General features: G+C 39.6%; 1 protein-coding gene across 2 annotated transcripts in view; it reads left to right on the forward strand.

The window, feature by feature from the left end:
* The window catches only part of KLHL14 (kelch like family member 14), a 64,060-nt gene extending 42,706 nt beyond the window's left edge, over window positions 1-21,354 (forward strand). For both annotated transcript variants that reach the window (XM_064654186.1, XM_064654178.1), the window contains 6 exons: window positions 3,532-3,621; window positions 8,058-8,136; window positions 14,512-14,702; window positions 14,878-15,036; window positions 17,709-17,866; window positions 18,621-21,354. In XM_064654186.1, the coding sequence (XP_064510256.1) occupies window positions 3,532-3,621; window positions 8,058-8,136; window positions 14,512-14,702; window positions 14,878-15,036; window positions 17,709-17,866; window positions 18,621-18,761 (818 nt within the window). In that variant the 3' untranslated portion in view covers window positions 18,762-21,354. The remainder of the gene's footprint in view (window positions 1-3,531; window positions 3,622-8,057; window positions 8,137-14,511; window positions 14,703-14,877; window positions 15,037-17,708; window positions 17,867-18,620) is intronic.
* The last annotated feature ends 1,398 nt before the right edge of the window (window positions 21,355-22,752 follow it).

Raw genomic sequence — 22,752 nt, forward strand, 5'->3', positions numbered from 1 at the left:
TTGGTCCAGGAAAGCATGGGCATCCTGAGCTTTGGGAAGTGTGTGTGAGGGGCAGAGCCTTAGAAGAGGTGATTTCTGCTCCCTCCAACTAATCTGTTTATATCTGTCTATCTCACATATTTCTCTGGCACCTATCACCTTGGTAGCTAACCATGTTTCTCAGATGACCATGGCTTTTTTCATCTTCTTCTCTTTTTAATATTCTTTTCCCCTTCTTTTTAAATTGGTCTTTAATAAAGTTGAGAATTCTTGCACAGGGGTTTATAAACATGTGTTATTAAATTTCAAATCTGTTTTGAAAGTGCCTCTATCCTACTCCCTTCTAGTAAAGTGACCTTTTTAAATGGAGGGAAGTGGGTTTAGATGACAGTCATGATAAATGCGGTCATGTTCACTCAATAAAATAAGGCCCAGTGCATTTGAGGATAAATCAGTGAAATGTACAGCCCCACCTGTCTGTCTCCATCATTCATTTCCACTGTCACTTTCACAGTGGCTGATGGATCACAGTTGCTGTAAAATTAGACAGCCTTTAATCTCATTTCATCCTGATTAGCTTCTCCTTACCCTTTCCCTCTAACTCACTGACTGACACGCTAAAAACTCACACTGAGCTGTGTTTGAGCGTGGCGTACAAAGTTCTCTTCAAATACCCTTTTTGTGGGGCAGGCAGGTGTTCCAGTGAGTTGAAATCGAAAAATGGGAAGATGGGATTTTCATACTGCTAAAGCAAAACAGCAGACAAAGGCTCATGTAAAATTATTGAAAGCAGCAGCCTGGCCAGACTTTGTGATGGGCCAAATTCTTCCCGTTACACCCTGTCAAGCCCGGTGAGTTTGAGAAGATAGTTCCTACTAGACATCAAATATAGCACGCTCACTGCCATGTAATTTGGACTATTACCTATGAAAATCTAAGTTCTATATGGTTGTGTGTTCACAAGGAATTATGGTTTACAGCACAAGCTTTCTGGTGCTTTCAAGGGACGTTTTATGGTGGGGGGAAAAAAATCTTCATTCCCATAGCTTTGATTTCTGCGTATAACTCATGACTCTGAGGGACCTGAAAATGGCCAAGGGGAAAGACTGTGATGTTGGTGATTTCACAGTTTCGGTGCCCAAAACTTCCTTCCCTCTTAGGTGTCACTCCATCCTCCCTGTGTTTTTCCGCTCCCTTCATCCCCATGGGCAGATTCACGAGACGAAGAACGGAGTTTTCTCCAAAGCTCTGTGAGAAACTAAGGTCACAGTAAAGGTCTGCAGTGTTTTATTGCAGTCACCTTTCCTTCTGAAGCCCAAATACTACCCTCCTTCTAAGGCAAGCTTCCTTTTAGCTTTCCCATGATGGTAGTTCTGATCATTTGGACCCAATCCTGTATCAGTGAGAATGTTGCCGTCAAATTAAGTAGGAGCCAGGATTAAGCCACTAGTTTTCAAGGTTTAATTGTAGTAATAAGTATGGGAGTCTTATTGCGTACCTTATATGCATGGGAACAGCCTAAAAGCTTAAAATAGAATTTCTTCCTCTACTGCCCCTCTTTGTGTTAATATGGAGGATAAATAAACACAAGTGTTTGCAAAAGTGAAAACATGTGAAAAATATGGATGTGTACTGCCTGCAGACAGTTCTTTTTATAAACGCTAGAGCTCTCCAGATTGACCAACAGAAGAGGTTGAGGGTGCAACTACTGGCTTGAACCTAACTGGAAACCATAATAGAGCATTGCATTAGGTAAGAATTGAAGCTCTTGCAGACTGATCCTGGGGAATCTCTTCTTGAGACGAAGGGTCCCAAAAAGCATTTAAGGAAGGCAGCAAATTTCTCAGGGGAGAGACCCAAATTCATTATGTACTACAAGCATCCACAAAATCAAGAAAAGTGCTGGAGTTTTGGGAGAGAGGTTTTAAAATAGGAAAACATCTGAGACTAAAGAATGAGATAAATATGATATGAGAGCTCAAAAGATAGCAAAAATCTATTTAATTTTTTCATCCCTCTGTGAGAATCTCTGGGTAGTATAAAATCTTTTGCAGTGTCTGGTATAGGATTAGTTCTCAGTTAATATAAAGTGTACCAGTAACAAATAACCTTAATTAATGAACTTTCACTGTACTGGCTGCCTAATTTGAGAACTATTTCACTTACATGACTTGTAAGACCACAGAGTATGGAAATGATATTCGACCTTTACTAGAAACTAAAAACATACCTTACTTATTCATCATCGCCTAGGCAAAAACTTCAATAAGAAGCTTAAATGAGCCCACTTGATCTTTAAGAAAAAGTGTCCTAAATAACAAAGCTGTGCATATTTCTTTTTATTATTATTTGCATATGCTATACTGCACAACTGCATTCCGAGAAAAATAAAAGATAATAAAACAAATGAAATGAGAGATATATCACCCAAAATAATCCAAGTGTGAGATAGGCTGCCTCTTTTTTTTTTTTTTTTTTGGCATTGGCAAAAGAGCACAAAGTAAAAGCTGGCCCTGAGTCATATTGATTTCCCACTGCACTGGTTTCCTAAGTGCTCTGTTGATCCGTGTCAAGCAATAAGTTCCCTGCCTGTACATGCACATCACCACCCCATTTGTCCTCACCTAGATTTAAGGTGCCCATATGATGAGCTGAACAAGGACATCATTTTTCCTACTGGTGTCACTGGGCCAAAACTACTCTATGTGGTATGATAACTAATGCTGTGTAAGTTTACATTTATTTTATAATATCATTATAGTTCTGTATGGCACACTGCAATAATATGTGAATATTATGTATATATATAATAATTATTTTTGCATTTTAGCATTTACAATGGAAAACATTAATTTTAAAAAATAGATGTTTGCATCTGTAGCTGGTCCACAGTAATCAAGAGACCTCTGTAAAAAAAAGGGGATATTGCAAACCTAATGCCACAGTTTTGATCTTTGTTAACAAAGGGCTTCCTGATTAGATGAATAGAAGATGTGTGATTGTGCTGCTAATGACATTGTACAGGAAATTAAGCGTATACATTTGGAAAAGGCATTAAATCAGCAGGACCTTAATTTAAAAACTTAAAACTGTATGGAAATGCGGCTTGTTCATTGCTGTGTAATAGAAAGCTACTGAACATACTGACTCTTCTTGTGGAAACATTGCCAGCAGAACAAAGCTGGGCTGAGGTTTTTTAATGTTTTCTAGCGTAGTAGGATTCCTAGCATCTGCTTATTTTCAAGGAACTTCATCCCTTTTTACAAGCTGTTTTTAGAGCAGTATATATGGCAGGCACTTGGGCAGGTGAAGGGGGACCCAGAAGGGACCAGAATTCTTGCTTTATTTCTTAATTATTTGCAAGATTGAATAGCATAAGTTTACTAATAAGTGGCTTTGTCTGCTGATAAGTCAGTGGACGTAAATGCTTGGGGTGATGCGTTCCCATATCATTTCCTACAGGTGTAATCTCTGTGCTGTACTTTGTACCTTTGGAAATATTTGATGTAATCAGTGTCCTAAGCTGACAAAGAATTCTTGCTTTGCTTGCAGTTATGCCATATAACAGTGCCCATCACTGTGTTGTGGAAGTGGAAAACTTCTTGTTCGTGCTGGGAGGAGAAGACCAATGGAACCCTAATGGTATGTATAGAATACTTAAAAGCAAAAGCAGCATCTGCTTTCCACTGTCTGTCTGTCAGGTCAGCTGCTGTAGTGATTAGCAAGGGATTTTGAGGACCTTCAGCCTAATTGTTGAACCTACTAAAGGCTACTTTTAGATGTTGATGTAATGAATATCTGGTACTTTTGCTTTATCATCTCCATCATTCATCAGCTCCCACATCCCTTGAGAAATGCCACAGGCAGCAGAACAGACTCTTTCAAGTGCATGCACCAGGCAGCAGCTGTTAAGAATTTTAACCTTCATTTCCAATCTCCTTCCAGTCATAATATAATAATGCAATAGCAATAGATGAATGCTTCTTTTCTATTGTCAAACAAGATACTCGCAGCTCAAGTTGTTAATGTGTTAATTATCTAGACTCTGAGATTCTTACACTGGTCCTTTTTTTAGTCTTGTGAGGAGCTTCTCATATAGATTATCTGCTGCTACCTTCTTTGATTTGATTACTTCATAAATTTACCGCAAAGAGAAATTAAACAATTTAACAGGCTTCTGAGCAAAGCAAAAGGAGAATACCATGCCTTGCAAAATTCACAAAATTGTCAAGACATTGTTAAAAAGCTTGCACACAAAGAAAGAGTTGTAGTTGTAGCAGTCTGTGTAACAGAGATAATTATGACTGAGAAACCATAAAACAGCTTGCAGGTACACATTTTTACTTTAAAACACCAGAGGATCCAGCTGAAATTACATATACTGCATATATTTTATTGTGAATGCCCCATTTCAGCATCTGCACTAAACCAAATTATAGAAAATTGTTACATCTGTTCACTTCCTAAAACCTGAGACAAACAATCCAGTCCACCCTATAAGCATGTTTCTGGTGTAGTTAAGAATATCACTAAATGTCTTAGGAGACAAGCCCCTTAGTTCTGTTGTTGAATGTCCTTTATATTAAACAGGAGATAGCATAGTATCATTAATGATAATTTTTTGGGGGGATCATCGGCCGTATCCATCCACTGAGGGCCCCCGTTGTGCTTGGTGGTAGGCATATGGATAGTAAGAGGCAGACCTTGTTCCAGGCAGTTTATACTTAAATGGCCATGTCACATGAAGAGTAAAACAAATATAATTATCCGCATTTTAAAGACATGGAAACTGAATGGCAAGGCAATGAAGAGAGATTAGAAGGGGTACATGTCCTGCATCTGAGATAGGAGTTAAGCACAGTTGTTTGTGAGATGAATAGTAACTTAGGTCTGTGGTTGCCTAGATCAACTCCTGAGCTGAAGATGTTACTGAATACATCTAACAACTTCCTTGTTCTGTGAATACCAGGGCTAGTTTATTTTCTGTAGAGAAGACAGCAACGAAAGAGGTAGGAGCATTGATATACTGGTCTCTTAATGAATTTACCCCAAGAGAAATGGATCATACTTGTCACAAAAAGTGGACCTGAAATCATAAACTACATCCTGTGCTACTGCTGGGCTAGTTCTTTCTTGGAACCAGTTTGCTCTAAATGTGCAACTACAGGGGAACAGCTCGCACATACCTGCTTGTATGCTATTCTTGTAGCACAGAAGGGGCTTCAGACCTAGCTGGAACTGTCTTGCCAAGGCATTAGAAGGCTTTTCTTTTGAATGAGAATATTCCAGGTGTTTTTTCCAGTGTAAAAAATTATCCTTGAAGTGGTAGCAATGGAAAGAGCACCATACATTGCTTCAGCCATAAGACTGTCTGATCCTTGAGAAGCTGTATGGTCCCCAAGGAGTGCTCATGCCTCCTTCATGCTCCTCTGGCTTCCTGGCAATGCAGAAAGCATGGGAGACATTTTTTCTCACTTTTTGGATCCTCCTATATCTATGCCTTTTCAGGCACAAGGGGTCCCTGCATGAGTAAATGCTGATGAAACCAGGATGCACAACACAGACATGGATTTAAGACCAACCTTCATAACCTTCAGAGCCCTTCACCTTTTGGCATGGCTGCGGAGACCTTCCTGTAGAGCACAGAGTATCCGCCACCTTTTGTCCCATCATCCTGATTGGCTAATCCTGATTTCCAATCACTTATCCCAAGTTCTGTGTTCTGACAGGTGCTTCCTAACATGTGTAACCTCCTGACTAATGAGCAAGGCAAAAAAATAGAAACAGTTCTTTAAGTCCTGAATTAAACTGGAGTCAAACCAGTTACAACAGGCAGTTTAAGTAGGTCATCAAGTCCTTTTCCTGTCATCACAGGCATCATATAGTTCCATTTTGTTAATTTTCTAAGCTACATTTGAAAAGCAGTTGGATTTCTAGCCCCAAGTACTCCTGTTGGAAAGCTGTTACAGAATCCAATTGCTCTAAATGACTAGGAGCCTTATTCTAATGTCCAGTAAAATGTATTCTTTGGCTGTCTAAATCACCTTGTTCTCATAGCAAAGCTGGCCTTTATCTTAAATAGTTTTACCCCTTCTGGAGATTTGTTTCTTTAAGGTATTACAGACAGCACTCCTATCGCCTTTCAGCTTTTGTTTTCCTTGGTGCAACAGGCCAAGTTCTTTGTCTCCTGCCATAAGGTAAAACTTTCAGTTCCTCCTGTCACCATAGTAGCTCTTTGTGCCTGTTCTAGTTTGATTTCATCTCCCTTCCTGTGAAGGGACCAGATTTGTATCCAGTATTCCTACTCTAGTCTTACTAAACCCTTCTCTTTCTACCCTGCACTCTACAATCTTCTATATATGTGGTATTTTTAGTGAACATGTGCCAAGGTCTCCAAATCATAGGTTTGTATGACAACAATGAAAAAGCTGCTGTATAACCAGTGACCACTGAAGTCCCCAGTAACTCTGAAAGATGTAGTGAATATGGCAGCATTAAAACCTCCTAGTAGAAGTCCAAACTTAAGGTCAATACTTACACTGTTTTGAAATCCTGCTCTTTGAAATACAAATAGATTAATAACTGTCCTAAATAGTGAAACCTAGAGGAACTTAGATGTCTGCTGTTACTGTTTTACTGCTCATTATAGCTCTCAATGCCTCTTTTTGTAAATTGTTTATATAGACTAAAGGAATTCAGATAGGCACCAAGAACAAAGTCTCACTTATCTAAGCCCAGTGGCAGAATGACCAATTGCACTTAGAGTATGGGGATCTCACCCTGTATTTTGAGATATGTTTGAATGGTGCCAAGCATGGTCCCTATTAGGCTACATGTTGGATTGGAAGGGAAATACTGCATTAGTTATTAGTCTTCTGCTTCACCCTCCTCATACAGAACATGCTTATAACATAGCAAGGAAATGAGTTTACTTCCAGGGTGGTCATCATGGTTTCTTTCTCTGTTTTCTTGTAGAGGATGTTCTTAAATTATTCCAAATACAAATTCTAGCTATATTGTTATTCTTTTCTACAATCTTGATGGTCTACTTACACATGATGAAGTAGGTGTGGAATGAAGCAGGCAAAGCGAGCCAATCCTGCAAGAGGCTTGTCTTATTCAAAAATATTCACCTTGTAGAATACCTAGTGACCATTTATAGAACTGTGACATACGCTATTGGGTTATTCTGCTGGCCTGTGAAGCCTCTAATTCAATCTTTTAGTCATACATACATAAACAAAGGTTTTTGTTTCTGAAATGCTCAACTGTTAAAGTCTCAGGTGTTACAGGAAATTGCCATGCACTCTCTTGCTTCAGTTTTCTTGCTTTGATGTCAATCTGCATGTAAAATAAGGTGAAATCTTAATATCGTGAAGACATGAACACAGTTCCTGAGCTTGACAGAAGGGAGAAGCTAGTTAGCTGGTGTATGTTGCTCATGTTTCATATTTTAGCTAACACACTTGGAATAAAATTCTAAGAGTGTATTCCCCCTTCGATGCACATCTGTAATTCCTTCTAACTTACACTGAAAGTACATAGTAGAATAAACCATCTAGTGCAAATGCTGCATACCCCATGCTGATGGCTTATGCAGCTCCTGGTTATTTGCACAAGGGTGTTTTGCCATGTTCCACGTAGAGATGATGTGAGAAGAAAGAAAAGCACGTGTTGTCCCTTTAATTTTTTTACCTGACGCAAAATACTCCAGTCATAAAAATATTGTGGGGATGCCCTCTTTTGGGCAGTAATATTGTTTAGTGCTGTGCTTTCTTGTGGCTGTGAAAATACCACAGCATGTGTAAGTAAATTTAAATACACATTTTCAAGATCTTATTACAGAGAGCAAGAATAATCTCTGTCTACTTTTACTGCTAGCGACTGCTAATTCAAACCTTGCAGTGCCCCATTTGTTGAATTATTACTGTACACATAGTGTAATCAGACATTGTTGTAAAAGGGGGAACCCTTCATAAAAGCTGTCAACTTGTGAAGTATATGATATATATATTACAATCATGATGTTAAATACATGAAAACAAACAGCTGAGTGTCAAAATAATCTATCTTTACAGGGAAACACAGTACAAACTTTGTTAGCCGATACGATCCCAGGTTTAACAGCTGGATACAACTTCCACCCATGCAAGAGAGGTAAAAACCTGCTATGTGTTTTTCAATTTCTGTTTTCTCATCCTAGGAGCAGCTGAGGTTTGGCTTAGTTCTGGGAGTAAGGAGGCCTACAGAAGCACTGAAAACACAGATAAAACTGCAGCATGCAGTTGCATCCCATTCGTCTCCTGATGTTTAAAACTTTCCAAATTCAGAACTCTAGATGCCAAATCCTGCAGTGCTAACTCATGCAAAATGGCCATGGACTTTGTGCAATTACTGGTTGCCTGAGTACGGTCTGAAGAATTTTTATGAAGTCTCCATAGTGTCCTGTCATGTTCCCTGACTGAACTGTCATGATGAGTTTGCAGTAAGCAAGCAGTAATTATAGTCAGATATCTTAGAGGGAACTGAAACCCTCACATGTTGACTCCATCCTGTTTCACCACACCAGCCATGAAAAGCTCTCCTGAACATGTCTCCACTTGTCATAGGTGATCTTGAGTGAAGTTGCTGTCAGCTAATGCATATTAGAGTAGCTCATGTTTTAATCTTGCTGTGTACCAGAGAGCAAAGGTGCATGTGGACTTGAGCAATGACTCACAAAGATGATGTGAACTTAACTGTGGATCCCAAATCCTATCCTGACAGAAAAAAAGTCCGCCAAACCTGAACTGAATGATGCATGTTTCATAAGGAGAATCTCACAGGCAGAAAATCCAAAGTTGTAAAAAACATTCAGTGTTTTTCATCCTTCAGTTCAACACCCATCTTCTCATGGATTATATGTACAAAAGATCTCACGGCATCTCCCTAAGACGGTCTCCTTATTCCATGTGCTGTCAGTATTATAGCTCTTTCTTTGTTGACTGTCCACAGTATTCAGGTGTCTGGCAGTCATAAATATATTGATTTCAGTGCAGCATTGTGATTCGAGGTGTGTATTTGAGATGCATGAAAATATGGCTGTCTTTTCAAATTTCCAGAGGTAAAATGTCAGTCTGCAGAATTCTAGAAGGACCTTTGTTCAGGATTCAGTTTGATTGACCTAAATCCTTATGCAGACCCACGTGTGATGTTTGTCACAAAAAAATACTGCTTTCTACCAGTGCACAGAAAAGTGCAAGTGGAGCGGTTCTGAGGAGGTTCCCTGTTGGAGCTGAGTGCACTTACAAAATTAACCATAAAAATAGAGATAAAAAAGAGCATCACAGCGCATTATAGTCTCTGGCTTTATTAATAATGTCATCTTTTACTTTAAAAATCCTTTATTAAAATTCTTTTTTTTTGTTGTTAATAGAGCTAGCCCAACAGTGGTGGCCCTGCTCTGGTAGCCCCCAGCCTTCTCCCTCACTCCTGCCAGCACTGATAACCTCACAGCTCTGACTGTTTAACTTAAAACAGAGGGTTCTGCTCCCCAGACAGAGTCACTGCTGGCTCAGGTGTCGGCAGAGGGGTGACAGAAGCTGAGCATCAGATTGCTCATCACCATGCAGGTCATCCTCGGTGAACCAGGAGACTGACTAGTGTTTGTACCAAGCCTGAAGCTCTTCCATGGAGCCTAATCTGTGTCCTAATTAAGCCCTCTGGGTATCTGCAAGCAGAATTCCTGAAGGGCATGTGCGGCTGGCTGAGCTGTTGGGTTTATTTGGCTGACAAAGCTCGGAAGGCAGAAGAAGGTAGCTGAGGGTTGGAGAAGGGAGACAGTGAGAGTTTTTCCACCTCCATGTGGGCCAGTTGTGTTTCACTAGAAAGTCGTGTGGCATGTGACTTGCCTTGTGCTCTGGTGGAAAGAGTCAGCAAAGAGTCAGAAATTCAACTGTGCATTGTGCTTGCTTCGCAGCTGCCTGGTAATAAACTGTAAGGTATTAGCATCTTAGCTCCTTGCAGTGTTATTTAAAAGTAATGGAATACTCATACACAGTTCCTTCTGCAAGGGACTTTTACTATGACAACGTTAATTATCACCTCTTTTGTCCAGGATACATAGCTTGTAGGCTTGCCCCTTTTCTTTCTTTAAAGGGTCCTAAGCATTGGGGCTATTGTTGGAAAACAGGGATTTTCAAATCACTTTCTAAAATGTTTTTGATGGGGTATTTGCTCATCCCTAATGACTTCCTCAAAGTTGTTGCAGCCTTCAGAGGTAGGGACTGGCCCAGTTTTTAGAAGATTGTACAAATAAGAGGGAGCTTTTATGCAGCTTCCCTTCCCAGCTGCTTTAGTCAGATAAAGCTCCCATTAAAGTCAACAGGCTATTTTTCCCCCCTAGGAGTACAGGGTCATGCCCTGTCTCTGTTGGCATAATACAGGCACCATTGACAAGACAGAGTGTTTGATGGGGTTTTTTTGAGCCATTATGGTCCATCAAGTCAAAACCTACTTAGGAATTTTAGTCTGAGAATAATTGGCTGGATGGATTATAATAGCTCCTTTGAAATGACTGCCAGGTAAATGTGGGTTTCATTCACAGGCAGTATATTCTCAAGTCGAGAATCTGTATGAAATATTTGATAAGTAAACTTTTATCTCATATGCCAAAATCCATATCTGATTGATTTTACTGTATGAGCTATAAAGAAAAGTCTAATCCCATTATGGATTCAGTGCTGTCAGTGTATTTTCTTTAAAGCCAAGGTTGGTTTCTTTTTATTTGAAGAACATCTCAAAAATAGATGCTTTTGAAAAGTATGTACTATTTTCAGAAGTTTGTTGTTTAGAGAACCAGCAAATTACTCATAAGCTTGGAAATACACATCTCCCTGATGATGCCATAACAATGGGATGCTTTTTGGAGAACAAATCAGTGAGACTAGGACGGTCTTTCTAGCAGTTGTATCTGAACTTGTGATGTGAGCCTCAGCTGGACACCTCAGTCAGAACTGTTGCATCTTGCCACCTCAGCACAGAGCTGTTCAAGGTCTGTGAAACAAATTAACATTTAAAACACTTTGCTTTTTCTTATATTCTGAATTAAAAGTTTTTGTTTAAAGTCCAGCAAAAAGCACGGCATTGTACCAGGTTCTAAAGAAGCACAAGTGGAAGTGGGAAGTGAGCAAGTCAGTGTACTCTCTGAGGCTGAGTGAACTGAGAAAAGTAGGCACAGAAAAAGAGATAAAACAATTTCACATTTTATTTTGTCTTCAACTTTAATAATAGCAATGTTTACCCCTATTAAGAATATTTATTTTTAAAATGAAAAGCATATACTCAATAAGTGACTGAAATCAGGTCCAGATATTCCGATGATCAGTAATAGCACTGGTAGTTTCAAATCTCAGACTGGTAGTTCTTTTTAGTGTTTCAGGGCATAAATTAATCATCTGTGAAAATCAGGAAGAAAATCTTCCCTTTTATGTGTGTATACTTGAAAGAAGAAGTTGGTTGGGTTGATGGTTGAGTGAAGGGTTGTGAAAGAAAAGCATTTCAGAGACCAGTGAACATTGAGTACCTGCAAGTCCTGAAGAAAATCACAAAATAATTGTCTTATTGTCCATATTCAGATCCTGAGGTGCATTCCAGTTATCTGATTAGAATGGATCGTGTCTTCCCAGTATTGTGGGGAAAGTTGTCATGCAAAGATTGCTGTATTATATTTTAATCTGAATCACATTTTACAGCAATTTAAAAATCATCACTTGACAGCATGCCCTTACACACTGTAACAGCATGCCCTTACACGCTGTATCATTGAAAAGTGAAAAACCAAAAAGCTTAAAATATTTGCGACAGGAGCTACTGAGTGAATGTTCACATTCAAGCAGAAGACTGAAGCGTGCTTATGGTTTCATTTTGCTCCTTATAGTGACACTGTGTGGATGAAACCAGGAGTACACGTACAGAATAATGCCAGTTAATGCCAGAATAATTCCTAGTTAATGGAATAATGCCTGGAAGTTGTACCTATCTCTGTTTATTAAACCTGAACTGAAAAAAAAAAAAAAAACCCAAACCAAGAAAAACAAAAGAATGAAACTACGAAACGTGCTGAGAGCAGTTTGTTAATGGGTTCATCAGAGAAGGGCACAAAGACAGAGGAGTGGATGTGGGAGCACCGATGACAGGGACCCTGTGGATTTGTGCTTTGCGGCTGCTGGACACAGGAGCATTGGGGAATGTATGCCTGCCTATGCATGGTCTCTGATGTGTAATAGGAGGTGATCTATGCAGCTTTTCCTACTTTTTGGGAAGCTGTGGGCTGTCTTGCCTCTGGCCCTTCACTTATTCTCAGAAAGCTTATAAGCACTTGATTGCCTGTAATACCTATACCCTCTGTCAGATTAGAGTGAAATTAGCCAACGGGGTTTTTTTGAGGAGATAATAGTCAGGCAGGCATGGATACATGTACAGTGTAATCAAGTAAGCTTTGTTTCCATAGGAAATCAGGCTAAAAACATAGATGCACAATTTGCTGCCCGACCATGCGGAGCAATATATGCCATCAGCTTCTATCTGCCCATTGACAGATAAATTAAATGGTCTTATTTAATTCGTCACTTGATTTGGAGCACTTAGCAGTATTCCTGTCCTATTTACAAAAGGTTTTTTTCAGTAGTCTTATCCTCGTGGTGGAGTTCTCGCCCCCATTCAGCAAGGGGTGCTGTCCCATACTGTCCAAGCTACCCATGTGCAGGCAAGCTGAAAGCAAAGAAGTAGACAGGAGGTGCTCAGTGACACTGGCTGGTGAGGAGCCCTGTCAGGTGTGCACCAAATCCAAAAAGTAAGGTCAGGAACAGGCAGCATTGTGTCAAACCTGCTCTCTGAATGCCCAGCCAGCCCTGCTGTTTCCATGGCTGTGTCTTGGTGTCTGCCTGACTTCTCTTCCAACTTAAAAACCACCAGCCAGCCTCAGACACTTTTAACAAAGAGGGAGATTTCTCTAAAATGTTAAAGGACTCTACAAGTTTTGTGAAAATAGATAGTTGTGTAAAAGAGAGAAATCTTATCCCTGCCTTCACTGGAAAATGCTCCCAAGATGTCCCTGGCTAGATAGCAGGTTAGAGACAGGGCACACCAGGCTTTGCTAGCTCACCTGGTCATGGGATGACTATTGGGATGCCTTGGGAGGAGTTGAGACATACCAAAGCTGTTAATTGAGGGTGTTGTGCTCTGTAGGTGGACCACTGCTCATCCCAAATGCGTTGCAGTGGTCTGCAGGTTCAAGTCCTTGATGGTGCAGGCAACCATCAAGCCCCCAGGACTTACCAAATGATTTAGGAGTGCAATATGCAGCTGCTCCCAAATTCAAATTCGGCCACCTGGGCAGGAACCAGAGCGCATTGTAACAGCCATGGAGCAGGGTTTGGAAAGCTGCAGCCACACTCCAGCGTGCCTCATTTCCAGGAGCTCTCAGAGCTACACCTTGCCATGTCTGACCTGCCTGCTTATCTCTGGGCTCCCACGTCACTCTGGTTTCACCTAGAAGAAAATTTCATGTTGGGACTGACAGTTCTTGTCATTCATTATTTAGTACAGTTCTTCATCCTAGCCCAGCTGTGCTCTTTTGCAATTTTTGTTTCTCACATAATTGCAGATGAAAATTAAAGGTCTCTATTCTAGCAAACCTTCCTGCTGCTGAATGATCTAGTGAGCTTTCCCTAAAAGTGGATTACACCAAACAGGGTCTCTGAAAATCATCTGCTACTCAATTTTTACTTCAGCAACAAATACCATTAATTCTGGAGGCATCAGGAAGACAAACTAATATATGCCTAGCAGTCCTGGCCAGAAAAATTAATTCTTTTCTTGTACACCTGAGTTGCATGTGAAAGCAGACAGGTGGCTAAAACGTTTCTCAGAGTTAGTTTGAAGGAGACAGATCTCTTTTGAGTTAAAGGGCACATATGTAGTGTTGTGGCTAGCATAAGGAAAGTTGTTCTATTTGCAGTACTGCAGAAAGAAGAAAAAAATGATAATTGAAGAAAAATTTTGATGATGTGGTTCTCTTAGTAAATTGGGAACAATGACCCTTGAAGGACCATAAAGAAAGTGAATGTCAAGATAATTTATTATTGTTACATTATCTATCTCATTTTTCACTTTGTCTTACTGAGTTGTTATATCCCTTACAAGGTAATGCCCCAAACATTAATGAGCACCTTTTTATCTTTCACGAGTGTGAAAAAGCAACAAACAGCTTTGAAAAGTGTTATTTTCTGCCAGGTTTATGTGTGCCTAATTGTTTTGACACAAAAAATGAAGTATTTATTTGATGTGGAGTGTGTATTTGATTAGCAAAGCAGACATTGTCTCTAGGATAGCTGTAAGCATACGAGGCTCCTGGACACTTCTCTCTGAAGTAGCAATTGAAGGAGCAGCTATCTTAGTTCAGGGAGTCAACTGTAGAGGGGAAAAAAATAGTTGACATGGCTAATTGGTTTGTTGTTGGCTTGTTTTGTTTTGTTCTGCCCTGTCCTCCAGGAGAGCCAGTTTCTATGCCTGTCGCCTTGACAAGAACTTGTATGTAATCGGTGGAAGAAACGAAACTGGCTACTTGTCCAGCGTTGAGTGCTACAACCTGGAGACAAACGAGTGGCGTTACGTATCTTCGTTACCACAACCTTTGGCAGCCCATGCAGGAGCCGTTCACAATGGCAAGATATATATTTCAGGCCAGTGTCTTGTGTAATTCCTGCTACATAACAAAAAAAAAAAAAAAGCAAAACACAAAACCACAAAAAAATAAACCGAAAAAAACCCCACAGAACCCAAAATCAGAGCGTTAAATTCCTGCTGCAACCACCATCTTTATTTACATTAATTAACTGATGTGTATTTACTTTGCAGGAGGTGTTCACAATGGAGAATATGTCCCCTGGCTGTACTGCTATGACCCTGTGATGGACGTCTGGGCCCGAAAACAGGACATGAACACAAAACGGGCAATCCACACTTTGGCCGTAATGAATGATCGACTGTATGCAATTGGAGGAAACCATTTGAAAGGTCACATTTTTAATAGCAAAAAAGCATTTCAGTGTCCCACATCTCTGATAAAGAATATTTTTGTTAGACAGTCATTGTTAAATACATTAAAAAGCAAGCAACACAATTTAACAGGACACTTGAGCCAGCAATTTTAAAAACATTTTATGCAAATTATTTTAAAATTATAACAGTACATTAAATATATGAGTAATGAATGCTTTAGATAATAAAAATGGGAGCTTCCATTACTCAAAGGCATGGACAATTTGTCATTACCAAGAATTCAATGAAACAAACAGATTATTCTTTGACCCGAAAGTACCAGCAATATTTTCCTTTGTAAATCATTTTCTAAAATGTGCAGTTAAAAAGAGCTTTATTCACAGCAACACACACAAACAAGTGCCTTATTTAATGAAGAGAAAAAAAAGCAAACTTCCAGCCATTAAATATTAGGACTAGGCTCTTTAGATCCCTTTTTAGTATTAAATGTAGCTTGTTAATTATAATTCTTTTTAGAGGTCTCTTGTTTTCATCTTTTTAAAAGGTCTCATATTAAAATAACTACTGCTGGGGCATCTGGTATTTTTGTCTTAATGCCTACATGTCATTGCTGTTACTGCTAAAGAGATGCTGCTTAATCCAGCCACTTAGACAAAAAGCACAGCTCTGCTCCTTTGTCCCGTGACAATATTTGACAGTTTATATTCACGTTTTTTCTTCTTTCTCCTTTCTTACTTAAAAAAAAAAAAAAGAAAAAGACTCTCAACAACAAAAGAGAAAATTGTAATACAAAAGAAAAAGTAACACCTTAACTGCCAGTAACACCAGGCCATGTATGACTCTGGCACCTGGATCCCCATGAAACTGTAAAGCCACATTCTGCTTTTGGAGATCTGAGTTCTGTGGAGCATGTAGGGGACAAAGTCTCAGATGTAAATCTTCCCTGATAAATAGTATGGGTGCATAAACCCCTGCAGCCAGGTTCATGGATGCTGCACCTCTGTTCTCCACACCCAGTTGTGATGGGTGTTTCTGGACTGGACCTTAGGTGAAGGGGGTAAAAGCTGCTTGCACAGGAACACCTGCAAATTTTGCAAAGGTTACAGAGTTCTGCAATATTGGCTTTTCCTCCTACAAAAGTAAAAAATGTCACAGCTGTCCTATAGCTAAAGCACATGCTTTGGTTTGCATAGCCTTGAATTACTTCCTTCCTGTCTTCTGATTTTTTTTCCTGCAGTTCCACCTACTTCTAATGAACATTATATTTTTGCCTCTACAGCTGTTGCCCTAGATGCCTTTGTTATGTATGAACTGCTCATTGTTGTGAGAGGTATTTAACATCCAGGCTTCTAGAAGCACATGGCTGTGTGGTAGAAGGGCTTTTTGGAAAACTGGTTTCTTCTGTATAGTGAAACAAAAGGAAGATTTTCAAGGAAAGAGAGGAGGAAGAGGACTGAAGTGCAAATGAAATGCTGCAAATTCTCCACCAGCAGGGAATAGCAGGGCTCCATGGAAAATCCGTTCTTTGTGAAGTCGGATCTGGATAGTAGTGTTAGCAGTGCATTTACCACATCACATCCAGTCATGTGCATACTGCAGTTTGTTACAGAGCTTTGGACAGATTCTGGGTGCACAGCAGTGGCCTTTCTATGGCCTCTTGAAAAACCTTACAGCAGCAAAAAATTATTTCAAATTAGCTGTTCATTCCTGACATAAATAATATTCTAGCAAGCAGCATCATTGTGAAGTGCTGATATCACCAATACCCTTTTTGCAGAAAATCTTACTTCTCTTTGCTGTCATACCTTGAAGAGAAGGCAGTAGTGTCAAGTAAAGCATCCCAGCATATTAAGAAAGTCATAGTTTTATTGCAATGCTCTGATAAAGAAAGCAGTTTGAGATAGGGAAATGCCTAAATATTGGAGCAGGAACCAGGACTCCTGTGTTCTGTATCTGTGTTCAGCTCACTTAATTCATATTAATAAATACAGTTTGAGAGTCTTGAGCTGAGACTCATCTGCCCTTTGGTGATCAGAAAGCAGCAATTACTTGGAGCATTTTTTGGCCTGTCAGGGAGGGATGGGACCACTGTTTCTGTGGTTACGTTTTTTGTTGCCTTAAGGACTTTATCACAGCTGCGTGCTTTAGGGTATACCTTAAATCATCTGGAAAATTGAAACTGGTCCTGCACATCATGTCCATCGTGCTAAGGACTTTGTCCCTCTGAAACCAAGGGGCATCTGTTGACTTTTGAATAGATTAGATCTGCTGACCTTTGAGTAAGACTGCCAGGACAGTCTTTTCCCACATGTTCAAACTTGTATTAACACTGATAGATGAGGAAGACTATTCCTTGAATCTGATTGCATTGCTGATAAGCTATTAATGAGTTTTTTCTGAAGTAGCCAGGTTTTGTATGTACTCATGATTTGTAGAAGACTGTAGAACTAATAGTAAAAACCTTCAACAGATTTATTTAAACTGAAATAGTGAGACATTATTGTTACAGAAGTTGGCTTAAATGGATATGGCAATATTTTCTAAAAGAAAAGGTTTATAATGCTATAATAATATAATTGTAACTGTAATTTAATAAATTTAACAATAAAATGAGTAATAAAACATAACATGTTTTGACATGTATGTCATAACATAGCATGTTCTCTATTCTCAATGCCGTCATCCAGGTTTCTCCCATCTTGATGTAATGCTTGTGGAATGCTACGATCCAAAAGGTGACCAGTGGAATATCCTCCAGACTCCTATTCTGGAGGGTCGCAGTGGCCCTGGCTGCGCAGTCCTTGAAGACAGTATTTATCTTGTAGGAGGCTACAGCTGGAGTATGGTGAGTACCTGCTTTCTGCAATGACCTTTCTGTTTCTTCTGAGTTCTTGCAACGAGTCCATTTAATAGTCAGATGGGATGGAGAGGAGATGAGAGGGGGAGGTAGCTGAAGGGGTAGGTTTTGGTTTGGTTTTCAGCTTTCAGTGGAGAACATGGAGTGTTTTTCCACCTTTGTGTTTTTCTGTTTAGATAAGAATAGAATCATAGAATCATAGAATAAAATCATAGAATCAGCCAGGTTGGAAAGGACTTCCAAGATCATCAAGTCCAACCCTTGATCCACTACCACTGTGGTTACTAGACTATGACACTAAGTGCCACATCCAGTCTCATCATAAAAACCTTCAGGGACAGAGAATCCACCACTTCCCTGGGCAGCCCATTCCAATGCCTGATTACCCTCTCTGTAAAGAATTTCTTCCTAATATCCAACTCAAAACTCCCCTGGCAGAGCTTAAGAATAGAATCATAGATAAGTTATTATTAGACTGTATTCACTGCTATGGACTAATATAAAAAGATGGAATTTTGAAAATGTGATTGACATTGCATGCTTATAGCTCTGCTTATGAGGCACTTGTAAAGGAGACTGATTTGCAGAGGCTAGGTGCTCAACCCATATGAAAACCAAACCTCTTGAAGGACTTCTAAGTTAGAGCTCAAAATCATGAGCCACTTTCAAACCTCTTTAGAGCAGATGTGTGACTCGGATTTTACCAAAGCCACATTTACTATGACATTTTGTTCTACTACAGGGAGCCTACAAATCTTCTACTATTTGCTATAGTCCTGAGAAAGGGACTTGGACAGAGCTAGAAGGAGATGTTGCAGAGCCACTTGCAGGACCTGCCTGCTCAACTGTGGTATTGCCAGCCTGCGTACCGTACAACAAGTGATAATCCAGGAGCACTCATACGAACACTGATTGCATTTGGGAAAATAATGACGGGTGACGTAAATATTTTATTAGAACAGAATTCCTGTTAAAACAAAGCTACCATAATCGACCCCTCATTCCATATTTATGCTTTAGGAGCAAACTAAAAGAAAGGAAAACCCAAGCATTGTTCCATCTCAGATAGGTGCCGGTGTCTTATGAAGCAAGTAGCTAAAACACACCGAACATTACATGCTGACAGACTGCCATTTCAGACTGATTTAAACTTTTCCTGCTGCAGAGATACTCCTCACATCAAATTTAACTTAAAAAAAAAAAAAAAGATGGCTAACTGTTCAAATACAGCCTGAAGAGACAAGGTCAGTATTGTGCATTGTATCTACCTGCATGTGATCTGTGTTGAAGTCATGAGGATGTTGTTTTCATGAATGCTTCAGAATTCAGATAGTGAAAAGCTCATACTGCATTGCAGAATTGTCTCCTCCTTTGTAATCCTAACCTACAGCTACTTCACACGCTCTGCAAGCAACACAGCATCAGAAGATTATAAAAGGTAAAGAAATATCATTCAGTTTTTGCACAGCTTGGCAACTAATACACTCTGCCTTCAAAGTCCCCATTTGTAAGTGCAGCAGAAAGCAGACTACAATGAAAGCCATGCTTTACAGAGCACTTCTTGCAATAGCAGCTTAGGGATTAGGATCAAATTCTTCTAATCACACTTGTGTAAAGTCAGAGTCATTTCCCTGAAATCACACGAAATGACTGTTTCTACATTAGTATAACAGAATTTGGGTTCTATACCTTAAAATCTGGCTTTGCAAAGTAAGTTATTTCTATGACCACTTAACAAAGTACCAGAAACCTTACTTCCTTTTCAGTAACCTGTTAGATAGCAGCATCCATGCTAGTTGCTTCCAAAGACAAGAAGACTGCATTTAATTATGAATTTATTACTTTGGACTCTGAAATGCTTATGCACATTTTTGGAGAGATGCTGTTAAGTAGTTAAAGTAGTCCTGTGTGGTTGATCTTAAGATGTACTCTGAGAGATTTTTACTATTGATCCAAAGTAATATGAGGCTAGACTTTCCACTGCCTTATAGCCTGTGTAATTATTTACACATTGCAAAGCGAGTCAGAATGCTACCACATGGGACCAGTAGCATTTAGGACTTGCTTCATGAATTCATAGTTGCTTGCACAAATCAGACTGTCTACGTGTTAAGCTTATGCCTTTCTGTCCTGGCTTTGCAAAAGCAGTGACAACATCTGAGCCTGATTCTTCACCACCTGTGATTATGTTCACAGACATAATCATCTGCACTTCAGTAACTTATATGCATAATTCTTCTATTGTGGTTTACTGGTGCTGCATCTGCCTTCAGGACCATCCTCTTCACTGGTATAAACTGACATTGCTCCATTGAAGCCAATGGATGTACTTTTTATGTCAGCTGAATATCTGGCCTTTAATTTGCCTAGTTGTAGCTGGCTGCACCAGATAAAAGGCAAAGGACACTCAGATCCTGCATTTTCAACCCTGCACATATCTTTCATGACAGGACTTAATGCTAGTGCATTAAGCAAGGAGCAGGCAACTACTGGAGGTTGGTTTCTGCTGCAGAGGCAATAGATGAGAGAAAGAATTCATTATTTGCTTTGCAAAATATAAAAACGGTGAATGTACACAGAAATTACACTATATATTGATGCTTGAGAGCAATATAAATAACAGAGAGCAAATACCACGGGACTGTTTCTCTCTGGCATCAGCCCAGTTTTATTGCAGTGCAACTCCCTTGCTTGCAGCAGAATTATGCAAGTTGTAAAATTGGACTAATGCAGTAAAGACTGATACCACACAAATGCAATAATCCAATTGATGAGGTTGCCGCATGCCTGGAAAAAATGTTTAAATGAAATCATTATCTGAAGATGCTAATATTTGAATGTGCCATTGGGGAGTTTTCCAGTGAGCATCACTAAGGAACTCATAAAGGTGGAGTGTATATCCTGAAATCTCAATCCATTTCTACTATATAGTGCAATCTTAGTTGGTTTTGTATTTATTTATATTGTTCAGATCCAAGGGATCCCTTGTAAAATATATTTGGTGCAATCATGACTTTTTTTTTCTTTTCTGTTGAAAGTATATAAATATAAATATATATAAAAAGGAAACTGTTAAGACACTAAATGAGGAAACCTTGAATGACATTTAAAAGGTCTGCCAGTAAACACTGACTGTCACCTGTCTCTATTAAAATGTACCATTTTTAAAGGATATTTCTTGTCCTTTTAAGTGGTTCTTTTTTTTACCAAGATAATTTAAAGATTTATGAGGACTGTATGTAAATCTTTCTATCTTTCAGGAAGGCATGACCAAGGAAAAAGTGCTAACTGAATAAGTCACACAAAGAATGTAAATTTTGTACAGTACTAGACTGTGTAAATGAAGCTTGCTTGTAGGGGGGAAACTTTAAATAAAACTTTATGTACTAATTCAACTGTCTGCCATATTCTGACTTATAAAGTGTATGTATAAATATTATCTACATTAAATTCTTTGGAACTTTTTTTATCATGCAGATGTGTAAACTTCTTTTATTTTGTGGTGTTACATCACAGCCTCATTGTTTTCCAAGTGTCATTACCCAGTGCTTGTAAATGCAGTCTGTAGTGAGTCAGTCTTCCCCTGAGCACAGTGCATGTCCTGTGCTTCCAGCAGGGAAAGCTCCACTTGTGTGCCTGCTCTGACCACAGAAGCAATTGCACGCCTCTGAAATGCCTCTGCCTTGCCCTGCTCCCCAGTTCCTCTGTCCCATGGTTTCACAGAATAGTCAGAGTTGGAAGGGACCCACAAGGATAATCGAGCCATCCCCATACAGGGATCAAACCCACAACACTGGTGTTTATTCAGACCGTGCTCTAACCAACTTAGCTTATCTCAAGTGGAAAGGGCACTGCTTTGTAAAACCCAGTCTTGCTTTGGGGAATTTAATGCTAGTGGTGGCAACTTCATCCCTCTTCAAAATGACCCTCCTGTGGCAATTAACCCTTCTAACTATAGGTATTTCCTATAGTTGGGGAAATGGGGAAATGCTGGCATGGCTGTGCGGTAGAGGAGTTGGGACAAGAGGTATTTCCAGGCTGAAAAGACAAGATAAAGGCAGGGGTTTTTACCAGGAAGCAGAAGCATCATCAATACCAGCTACTATACTACTACATGCATTATTTATTCATACCTACCAACCTTTGTCATGGAACAGAATCGCCCTGTGCAAACCAGGTGGGTGCACTGAGCAAACTGATAGGTGGTCCCTGACCCCCATGCTTACAGCAAGTGTGAGCTGCACTAGGGGGTGGCTGACGGCACAATGAAAGAGTCTGTTCTAACAAGAGGGAATCAGCCCTGTTCAGATCTTTTGTGAAGAAGGGAAAAGTGAGCCAATAGCAACTACGATAAGAAAGCACAGTGAATAGGATTGTTTCATTAATTAGTTTATTTCAGCAGAGGAAGAAAGGGAGATTTATACTTTTTTTTTTTTTAAGTAATGTGGGAGAAGAAGGTAGAGGAGAAGCTGGAAGCAGTGCACAGAGATATGATTTAGAAAGGAAAGAAATTAAGTGAGAAAGAAGAGGTACAAATGAAAAAACAAGAGGCTGTGAGAGGAGAATGTAGGAAGTTCTTGTGGATCATGGGCACAGAGAAAGTTAGGGCTGGAGTAATGAGGAAAGCAAGGATGGTTTCTGAGAAGCACATATCAGAGCAAGGCTGGAAAGAAATTACAGGAGAGGTGATATAAGAGTGGAAGAGAAACATGAGAAAATGCAATAAAAGAGGATGTGAGATAAACATTAAACTAAATAAGCACTTGGTGATGATACTGCTCCTATTCAGCAAATCATTTTCAGTGGTCTAGCTGTCAAGCAGAAGGATAAATCTGCAGAATACTTAGGTGATGCAGTGTTCAAGCTTTCAATGC

The sequence above is a fragment of the Pseudopipra pipra genome, chromosome 1 (genome assembly GCF_036250125.1).
Source record: "Pseudopipra pipra isolate bDixPip1 chromosome 1, bDixPip1.hap1, whole genome shotgun sequence".
Taxonomy (NCBI): Eukaryota; Metazoa; Chordata; class Aves; order Passeriformes; family Pipridae; genus Pseudopipra; species Pseudopipra pipra.